Here is an 11,486-nt window from a genome sequence, read left to right on the forward strand (position 1 = left end):
ATTTATTGTCAAATTATTTTTTTAAAGTTTCAGACATACATGATAGATGAAATAGGTAATTAATCAAACACCTTTTATTTTTAACTCATATTGACTAATCCTTGGACTAGTTAATAATAAGTTTTATTAATGTAACAGGCTTAACAAACATCTACCTTTAAGGGTTCAAACATAAGAATTGATCTTTAAAATGATAAATGATATATATGAAAAAAAATTGCTGTAGCACTCGCACAACTTTGAGATTACTTTTCTATTTCCGTGTTTCTGTGTCTTTATTTTAGGGTCATTAGAAAGAGAAATTGCAGATTTCTAAGATGCTGGTACCAAAGAAGGATAGCAGCAGAGATCAAGGGAGAAAGATAATCGTAAGAAGATAAGGAGATAAAAGTTGCGAAGAATTCAAGTTGGAGGATTAATTGTTTATTTAGGAAGCCGTAGAGGCTCGCTAGGAGATCTGCTCCGTAAAGGTTCTAGTCAGAGAAAGTTGTCAATGAGCTTTGTTTAATAATATTGTATGCACCGTTTCTAAATTCAAAGGTTCTGGATCGAGGAAAAATATTAGTTTGAAGTTACTGGTCAGAGGTAAGTTACGTAATGTTTAAAAATGTGGTTTTTTTTTTGTTGCTGTCAAATGTGGGTTTGTAAGTCAGAATAAAGAAATCAAATAAAAGAGAGCAGTTTAATTAATTTGTAGGACGTGTAAAGAAAATTGGAAGTAGCAAGGAAAAAAGATCATGTGAAGTTAACGGTTTTATCTGAAGTTAAGAGATACAACATTATATATTATCATAATTTCCCACTAAAAGTAAGATCTTATGGCAAAACAAATATTTATTCATTCGAGGTATGACCCACATTAGCTTCAAATTATTGATAATGGGAACACGAGCATTTGACTTAAAAAGAGCCAAGAACTAAAGAGATAAATATAGCACTGCATCTAATCTTTCTTCCATTTTAATTATTAAAAAAATATAAGGTTGACGTTTTCCATGACATTGCTTATTTCGCATTGTTTTTAAGGAGACCCAGCAATCATGCAATCCTATTCCCCTTAAGGGCCTGTTCTCTGCATGATTCGACTGAATAATCATGGAGTTCTATGCAACAACCGTCATTGTTGTTTCTCTTGCAGCAGCAACGTTTCTGCTGATTGCAGGCTACGCGAGGAGCAACAATGGCAGGCCGCCGCATCCTCCATCATGGCCAATCATTGGGCATCTGCATCTTCTGAAAGAAAAGAAGCCCATTCACAGGATTTTAGCCTCACTTTCTCGAAAGTATGGACCCATCATGCATCTTCAACTTGGCTTCCGCTCAGTCCTCATCATTTCCTCTTCAGACCTCGCAAAAGAATGTTTTACATCAAATGACAGAGCCTTGGCTTCCCGCCCACAGACTGCTGCAACAAAGCATTTGGGATATGACAACAAAATGTTCAGCGGACTACCCTACAATTCATACGCAAGAAACCTTCGGAAGATTTGCGTCATGAAAATCTTGTCTGCCAGCAGAATCGACTCCTTCAAATACCTACGCACAGAGGAAGTTTCCGCCCTCATCCGTGCCCTGTTTGAGAATTCTTCAGCACCAGTAAACATGAAATCGAGGCTTTCTGATCTCACATCCAATATAATTATGCGCATGGTTGCCAGCAAGAGAGTCTCGGGAGGACCTCATAGATCGGAGGATTTGGAAGAAGGGCGTGAGCTGAAGAAGATGGTTCAAGAAACGTTCTTATTGCTTGGTGTTTTGGCAGTCGGAGATTACCTGCCTTTTCTCAAGTGGCTCGATCTGCTGGGTCCCATATCCGCCATGAATAGACTGCAGAAGAAAAGAGACGCCTTTATGCAGAAATTGGTCAACGAGCACAGGGAAAAACAGGGGACGCAATTGCACACTCAGGACTTAGTTGATCTTCTCATCTCTGCGGTAGACAACAATGAAATTCAATCTGACAGTAACGACGATGCAGTGAAAGCCACCGCCCTTGTATGATTTTCTTCCCCCTTTGTATTAAATTTCGAAAAGCCCTAAATTTGCCATTGATTCTTTTCTCAGTTGCAGTTCCCAATTTTGTTTTGTTGTGCAGAACATGATAACCGCAGGTACAGATACTTCCGCTGTGACCATCGAATGGGCAATGGCGGCTCTGTTGCAGAACCCACACATATTGAGGAAGGCTCAGGAGGAGCTCGACAGACATGTGGGAAGGGAGAGGGCAGTAGAGGAATCGGATCTGCAGGAGCTTAGTTATTTGCAAGCCATTGTGAAGGAAACATTTAGGCTTTATCCAGCGGGACCCCTTCTAGTCCCCCATGAGGCCGCAGAGGAGTGTAGTATTGGAGGATTTCATGTTCCTGTAGGAACGCGAGTGTTAGTGAATGCGTGGGCAATTCAGAGGGACCAGGCCGTGTGGAGCAATCCAATGGAATTTAATCCAGAAAGGTTTTTTAATGGAGGGAAAGTGATTGATATAAAAGGGCAAGATTTTGAATTGATACCGTTTGGTTCAGGGAGAAGAATGTGTCCAGGAATGTACCTGGGACTAGTAGTGGTCCAGTACGCCTTGGCGCGGTTGCTACAGAGCTTCGAGTGGTCTCTTCCAGAAGGCACTGTGATTGATATGAGGGAGGGGATGGGGCTCACAATGCCCAGAGCAGTTCCGCTGGAGGCCATTGTCAAACCTCGAATGCCCCTCCATCTCTATTGATATGGATGTCCGGGAATGAATGGAGAGTTTCAGAAGCTGCCTCTTATGTAATTGAGCTTGGACACAGAAAATCTCTCCTATGATGTAATGCTGTGACGACTTCGACCTTGCTGTCAACTTTTTTGTTTAATTACTAGCAATCCCATCTTGGTGTGCAATAGGTAGGGGAATACGTGTGAGTTAGGGAAAAGCGTGGTCTATTTTATTGTATACACACGATGTGCAATAGGTAGGGGAATACATGTGGGTTAGAGAAAAGTGTGGTCTATTTTATTGTATACACACCCAAGATATGTGGTCAATTGAAAACTTTATTTTGTACCCTACCTTATTGGGAGGACAATAAGGAAAAATTGTGACCTATTTTCGTATACACATATGTAAGATATATGATCACTTTATTTTGTAACCTACCTCATTAACACCTCACCTCCCACATCTCTCTCTCTCTTTCTCACTAACTCATATAAAATATAATAGAAAAACTAATTATTTATTGATTCTCATAATTATTAGAATAAATTTTAAAATCATTTTTTAAAAAATCCTTAGAAAAGAGAAGAGGGGAAGAGACAATGATAGATAGGGAGAGGGAAAAAAATCAAATTCATATTTATAAAATTGCTTAAAAGAGAGGGGGGGAGAGACAATGATAGATAGTGAGAGGAAATTGCATTGTGTTTGTGTGCATGTGCATGTCCAACTTAGATGAGATAGGAAAGGAGGAACATAGAGTATGTGTGGATATTGAGATATAGAGTGAAAGTCAATTGTGGCTATTGACAATATGCTTTATTTGTATTATTAAATTTCCTAATTACTTCATAGGCTAAGAATTAGATGCTCTGGATTTGATCGCACCATTCACCAGGTTTGGAATGTTACTTCTTTTGAGGGACTTTCCGAGAGAACAAGATTAGTCCAACTTCTACTTCCCCAACCTTCATGTGAAAGGCAAAACTTGCAAGTTTAATGTGGATGGGGCATCCTCTATAGGCCAATTTCTACTCCCAAAGACTGCACAAAGTCGACAATAGTGGCATGTTAGGTGGAAGTGAAATTGTCGTACCAAATGAGATGAAGATTGAGAATAGGAGATGTGGTGAGGAGAGCAATTTTTTTGGCAAGAGAGTACATATTTGGAAGATGCAAAGACAAATAAGAAAGTGTGGTAAGGGAACAAGCAAGAAGAGGAAGGGGTTTAAATAGATGCTTAGAATAAAGTCAAAAAGTAGAGGGTAGCCTATAACACTAGCAATCACGAATGTGAAAAATAACTAAGTAATTTGGGAGAGAGCTTCCAGGGACATTCCTAATCCATTGACATAATTCAGCCATCTTCTATCTAGATACAATTTGCATTGCACATGAATGAGCTATTACCATTTATCAGATCTTCCACTTGGTCCTCGTTGTGCTTGTGTGTTTAGTGGGGCAAATTCATTTGTGATGGTTTTGATTGTGGATGAAGTCTAACATTGACTATAAAATAATGAATTGATCCTCCTCTTAATTTATTGATTTCTTCCATTTCATTCAGCTGAGTTTATCTATCGCTTCTATATTAAATCTTCTCTCATTTTTTTTTATTTTTTATTTTTTGGAAGGGGTAAAAACTTTATTAAATATAAAAAAAAACTAGTACAAAGAAACCAAGGTCATAAAGTCCCGAGAAGAAACAAAATGACAGCCCCAAATAGAGATAAAATAGCCAGCACCATCATCTGACATCATTTTCAACCCTATCCTCATCAAGAATGCTCCTTAAGTCCAGACAGAGTTCTTGAGAAACCAACTCCCATTCCTCAATTCTCCATCTCTCAGCATGTTTAGAAGCCCATTTTGCCTAACAATCCATTGCCCTATTCCACTCCCTTGGAATATGGGCAAAAGTCACCATTTCCATCAAAGAACTAATTTGCAGAATTTGTTGCACAATCCTAGCCAATTGCCAATTCACATCAACCACTTTTTGTTCAATAAGCATGTTGATCAAAACCTAGGAATCATATTCACAAACTATTCTTCTCCATCCTAGAGCGTGAGCTTTCTCAAGAGCAGTAAGGATAGCCAACCTTTTCACCAGGTTAATGGTTTGAATCCCTTCATAAATCAAAAAGATAAAAAATCACTAAGCCCATAACATCTCTACCAATCCCGCCAATCCCAGACGGACCTGGATTACCCCTTGAAGATCCATCAGTATTAATCTTCAAGAACCCATAGGAGAGAGGATGTCATTTACCAACCCTATCAATTTTTTGCTTCTCATGATGCCTTCTCTTAACCCTGGTTAATGCCAAAGAAGACCCCAAAGTCCCCAATCTCTCCACCAACTCTGTATCTCACTTACCCAAAGGTAATTCCACTTCACACTTAGCCTCCACTGTCTCTTGAATCATGCTCAATAACCTCTGCCAAATTTGTTGCACTAGCCTCTGCTCTCCACGAAAAATCCTTCGATTACGCTCCAACCAAATCTTCCATAATAAAAAGATAGGCCCCACAAACCACACCTCCTGCAGAAAAGGGGCCATAGAGGGGGGACGCCCCATCCCCTGCCAAAACTCAATCAAGGAGGATGCATGAAAACAAGGAGCTGTCCAAATTCCCCACCAAAAATGCCAAAGCTGTAGGGCAAAAGAGCAGCGAAAGAACAAATGGGAAGAATCTTCCTCATTAGCCCCACACATAACACAGATAGAAGGGCCATGGAATCCTCTCTTTTGAATATTATCCTAGGTCAGACACTTATTCAAAGCCAACATCTAGATAAAATAGTTACATTTCGGCCAAGATAGCTTGTTCGAGACCATCTTCCACCACTGCACTTCAGGAAAAACCATCTTCTGAGACATCAATCTGCTGTACCTAGAGGCAACTGTGTAAGTCCCCATAGAATTGGGAGACCAGGCAAGCACATCATCCTCCTGGAGGGAAAAACACCTTCTATTAGAAAGGATATTTTGTAGCATAGCACATTCCTCCGGTAAATCAGCAATCGGCCAATCATTTGGGGACTTCCATTTAGCCATTTCCATCTGACCACAGGGGGGAAAGGACTTAAAATCACTCACTCATGATCAGCCCACCTCTAGAAACTGCTGGAAAAGAAACACAAGGTTAGGAATTTGAGATAAGATTGAGGGATATCCATCCCAAGAGTCTGACCAGAATTGGGCCTCCTCCCCACTCTTGCAAATCCAAAATAATCCATCCTTAATAAGCTTAGCCCCTTTCTCTAGAGTATCCCAAATCATAGATCCCTTCCCCCCAAGTGGATACCTGGAAATATCGGAATGAGGAATCCCTGGAAGATACTTCTAAGAGAGAACCATCACCCAACTCTTATCCTACTCATTACACCATTGCCAATAAAGTTTAGCAGCCAACGCCTCTCCTGTCAAAGCTGACTGCCTCAAGCCTAGTCCCCCATACTGTTTCGGACTACACACCACTTCCCATCTAACCAAACACCATTTGGAGGTCTCCAAGTAGCTCAACCATAAAAAATGGCATATCACAAAGTCTAGATCCTTAAGAAAGCCCATAGGCACAACCTAGAGCATGCATCTATAAATGGGAAAAGCCTGCACAACAGATATAATCAACTAGACATGACCAACAAAGGATAGCCAACGATGAGTCCAGTGATTAACTTTCACTTGAAATTTGTCCAAAGTAACTTGCCATGACTCCTTGGGAAGCCTACTCACCAAGATGGGAATGCCAAGATACTTCAAAGGAAGATTCCCAATCTGAAATCTCAAGGTGTGAGCAATCCTTTGTTGGATAGAGCCCATAGTATTGAAGAAGTAGATGGACGATTTTCCCTCATTAATCTATTTTCCTGAGGTAGCCAGGTACAAATCCAAGACCCTATGAAGATTGGATGTCTCCCTCATTGTAGCCATCCCCATCAAAGCAGTATCATCTACAAATTGGAAGTGGGTTTGCAGGGGTAAGGCTCCACCCCACCTCCAACCTTGAATAGAACCAGACTCCACATTCTATTTAATCCATCTCCCCAAGACTTCTACCAAAAGGATAAAAAAATAGGGGGAGAGAGGGTCTCCTTGATGAAGCCCCCTTGAAGCCCCAAAAAGCTCAGAATGGCTCCCATTAAGAAGCACTAAGAAAGAGACTGAAGTAACATAGCTCCAAACCCATTGAATCCAATCCTCCGCAAAGCCAAAGGCACTAAGAACCCACCGCAGGAAAGACCACCTTACTCTGTCATATGCCTTGGCCATATCCAATTTTATAAACATCTCTTTATCTTTTGATCTAGCCATAGAATGGATGACCTTAGTTGCAATAACAATCCCATCTAGAATTTACCTACCTGCAACAAAGCCACTTTGCTCCTCGGATATCAAATCAGCAAACCCCTTCTTCAACCTGTCTGCAATAAGTTTGGAAATAATTTTGTAAATAACATTACATAAAGAGATGGGTCAGAATTGGCTCAACCTATCAGCAACCTCATTCTTGGGGATAAGAGCTAGAAAAGTAGCATTTAGAGCCCTTAACATCTGCTTATTGTGTTGAGACTCATGAACCACAACCAGGAGGTCAAATTTAATGATATCCCAACACTCTTGAAAAAACTCAATTGGGAAACCATCAGGACTTGGTGCCTTCCCTTTCTTCATATTAAAAACAACCCCTTCAAGCTCCTCAAGAGAGATATCCCTCATGAGCTACTGATTCATATCTTCAGTCATAAGAGAGGGGATACATGAAAGAACTTGAGCTTCCTCAGGAGACCCACCTTGTGAGTCCTCTCTAAAGAGAGATTCAAAGTACTATACTGCCTCCTTAAACATTTTTGGAAAGGAAGAAAGATGGTCTCCCCTATCATTCACCAACCCCGAGATAGAGTTACTGTGTCTCCTAGCTTTCACAGAGTTGAAGAAAAAAGTTGTATTTTTGTCCCCTTCCTAAAGCCACTCAATTTGTGCCTTCTATTTCCAATACATTTCCTCTTGCAATTCCCATTCTTCAAGCAATTTTATAGCTCAAGCCTCATCCTGAAGCAAAACATATGTTACTCCCTCCTCTCTTATCCTTCTTGTGATATCATCCAAATCAGTCTGGGCTCCTATCTTCTTAAGGAAGACATTACCATAGTGGAAACAATTCCATTGTTTGAGCTCAAATTTAACATATTGAAGAAGCTTAACAAAAATACACATTGAAGTGCCATAGGCTAGTCTACCTAGCTTCCACTAATCAAAGACCAAATTATACAAGGAAGAGTCTCGAAGCCACATAAGTTGGAATCTAAAGGAAGGCTTCCAAAGTACTTGAGTTGACTCTACAGATAGTTTAATAGGCCAATGGTCTGATCCTCTCCAATACAAGACCTCAAAGCAAGATGACCACATCCCTCCAATCTAGTAACAAGAAACCAGGAACCAATCTAACCTTTCTGCAATACAAAACTCTCCACTCTGACGGTTATTCTAGGTGAACTATCCATTTCTAGGTTTAATATCCACAAGGTTCAAGGAATTAATATTTTCTTGAAGCGGCAGTGTAAAAGGCTCCAATCTTCCTATACCACCCCGCTCCTCAGCCAGCTCACAAATAGCATTGAAATCTCCAGCTAAGATCCAAGGATGAAAGGGCAACATGCTATGAATCATCCTAATGTGAGACCACAAAACTTGTTTACCCTGGAAATTAGTAGGAGCATGAATATTGGACAACAAAATGACCTCCCCTATCACAAGGCAGGTAGCAATCATGGACAGAGAGGATTTGGAGGAAATCCACGAAAGGGGTTGGATTTTTTGAGAATTTCATAAAGAAGCCAAACCCTCGGAAACACCCTGAGCTCCAATGCATTGGCATTCCCCATTACTCCACAACCTAGGCTTCAGACCTTGCATACTCTCCATAGATAGCTTAGTTTCCTGCAAAAAGAGAACATCAGGACCTTGTTTTCTGACTAACTCATGAACCACTTTTTGTCTAGGGCTATTGTTCAAGCCCCGTACATTCCATGACAAAACAATCATTTTGAGGGGCATGAAAAAATAGAATCTAGAGGCCTAACTGCCCCTGACTCCACTAAATTTTCACCAGCTAATTTAATCTTTTCCATGTCTTTTTTTTGACTAGATTTAACAAGTTTCTCTGCCCCACCCTTTTTGATATCTTTCTGCAGAATGCCCAATTTAGGAGGAGGCTTAATCTTCACTGTCAAACTTGAACCAATGTGTTCCTCAATAGCTAGAGAATCCATACCTACTATTGTAACAATGGCCAAGGGTTCCTATGCCTCAAAAGTCCCCTTTTTTTGGTTAGAAATCAATTGCCTACACTCGTCCCCTAGGTGATCCATAGTAGAATGAATGATAGGATCCTCCTGAGCTAAGTCCATAGGCCCATGGTCCAAATTGATCAAACCCGAGTTTAGCTCCTATTGGCTAAGCTCATCCAACACCTCAAACCTATTAAAGGTATCATCTTGCCTTTCTTTAAAAGACCTCTTTTGACCCCTATTCTGATTTTGTGCCCTGACTAGAACAAAACCATTAGAAACACCTGCCTCACCAGGAGAAATGCCCTTCCTTTATCTATCTCAGGAGGATTTCTCATAGGTTGTGACGAAATGTATTCTAGAGGTTTATTCCTTGGGCATCTTCACTGCAAATGACCATATTCTTGACAAAGGTGACAACGAAAAGGTAGAGTTTCATAGTCCAATTGCTATGCCCAAGAATAAGAACCTGCACACATCTCTATTGCATCTAGTAAAGGTCTACTTAGATCAATTTCAACACAAATATGAGTAAAAGTCATTACCTTTTTTCACAAGGTATGCAATGAAGTCCCTACAGGTTTTCCAAGCATTGAGGCCAAAAGATGCAACACATCATCTTGACAACATTCTACAAGGAATCTTGGTAACCGAACCCATATCGAGACATGACTAGGTAACTCCTCTACGGGGTTGAAGCCAGCATGCCATGGCTTGATAAACAACCCAACCTTATTGTGGAAATAAGGGCCTCCCTTAAACACCCTATTGCGATCAACAATACAATTAAAAATAACCATGAAATAGCTGTTCGCCAACAACATTATCTCCATTTCCCCTTCCGGCTCCCAGGTCCTCCGATCCCAAACCTCCAAGAATTGCAAGGACACCCTCATCCCTAAGAACTTACAATATAGGGAATGATGTGAATAATATTCAACATCATCCGCAATAATTTCAACCGGGACCACCAATTTTGGCCTCTCCTTGTACCTCTCGAGACAACCATTGGTCTTTGTAATCCTTGAGCCATTAGATGATCCCAAATCAACATTCCCAGAGTTCAGAGAGAACAGATTATTGTCAAAAGTCTTCATCCCTTGATTTGAAAACTTAGGGCCTAAAGCTACTCAAAAATCCATACGAGGGCTCAACATTGTTGTCTCCCCCCTATCATCCGCCATTTGCAAAATCCACGAAATGAAAAGGGAAACCCTTGACCCTTAATCCAATCCCTACCAACTTCAATGCTACACTTTCACTCCTCCTTCCTTCACAACAAAAAACTGACCAAAACCACTAGTAATCAAACCCCAAACGACCCTATCCACTGCCCACGAACAACGCAGTCCAGTAGGAAAGCTCCACACTTTCCCCACGTGCAGCAAGAAACTCCTCCTCTAGAGCACAACCTAGTAGGAAAAGCCACCCAACTCTACACCTTGTAAACCCCTAATCACCCACCTGCACAGCTAACAGAGAGAACATGAAACAGAGCTCAGGCATGGGTGCCCTAGCTCGCGACGCAGTCCAGATGCACAAGAGCCATCACCTGCCTAAATCTTCTCTCATTTATATCATGTTTCAAATATATGATTTTTTTTGTATTATAGTGTGATATAAGATATGATGTTATGTATGTGACATGTATAAGATACATTGTAAATGATTAAAACTTTCTATTGCATTTGTGACCAATGGATGTAGTCATGAGATTTGAGCAACATTATTTAGACCACCTGCAAAGGCAAATGGAAAAGGTGCAAGAACATTTCAACATCAATTTGTCCTATTCCACTTACATCAACAGAAAGACAATACCTTTTCATCCAAAAGTTAGAAGATTAGCATAAACAACCAGAAAAATGACGTGTAAAGTGGTAAAAAAATGGATCCATCAAATTGATTAAATGGTAGTCATTATCTCTTTAAGATTAGCAGACATTGGATTAAAAATAGAGCTCCTCTTCATATAGGGAATGCCTTCGGCATAATAATTTATTCTGATTAAAGTATAATAATGATGTAAGTTTTTATAATATATTGAATTGGTGGAATCAATCAAGGGTTAGTACTTTTGTATCAAACATAATTTGGTAATGGGTCTTTTTTTGTCTATGCATGAAATAAAATGGTTCTAAATGAGTTAATTATGGCATAAGTCCCATTGAGTGCAAAGCTCTAACCTCATAAGAGATGAAACAGAGATTGTGCCCAATGAAAATTTGGTAAAATGAATATCCCTTAGTCATTTTGTCTTTGCCAAAAATATTTCAACCTATATGTTCATGTTGTCATATTGAGTAGCAAAAACTCTGCGTAGTGACTTTTGTTGGCCTAATTCGCTTGCAATCTTTATGCCTTTACTAGACAACATTGCTCATAGCTACGAACCCCCATTGGAACAAAAAAATGAATAGAGTAATGTTTTGTTTATAAAATTTGACATTAGAAAAATCTTATTGACTCAATTCAATCGAATAAATCAAAATAAGCGAT

General features: G+C 40.0%; 1 protein-coding gene across 1 annotated transcript; it reads left to right on the forward strand.

The window, feature by feature from the left end:
- Window positions 1-976: 976 nt before the first annotated feature.
- LOC149558269 (xanthotoxin 5-hydroxylase CYP82C4-like) lies at window positions 977-3,087 on the forward strand. The gene is made up of 2 exons (XM_089832559.1): window positions 977-1,995; window positions 2,096-3,087. Exons 1-2 carry the CDS (start codon window positions 1,096-1,098, stop codon window positions 2,714-2,716), a joined length of 1,521 nt encoding a protein of 506 aa, XP_089688685.1. The 5' UTR covers window positions 977-1,095; the 3' UTR covers window positions 2,717-3,087.
- Window positions 3,088-11,486: the final 8,399 nt, after the last annotated feature.

The sequence above is a fragment of the Cupressus sempervirens genome, chromosome 5 (assembly GCF_028749045.1).
Source record: "Cupressus sempervirens isolate cs-2001-9-10 chromosome 5, ASM2874904v1, whole genome shotgun sequence".
NCBI classification, from domain to species: Eukaryota; Viridiplantae; Streptophyta; class Pinopsida; order Cupressales; family Cupressaceae; genus Cupressus; species Cupressus sempervirens.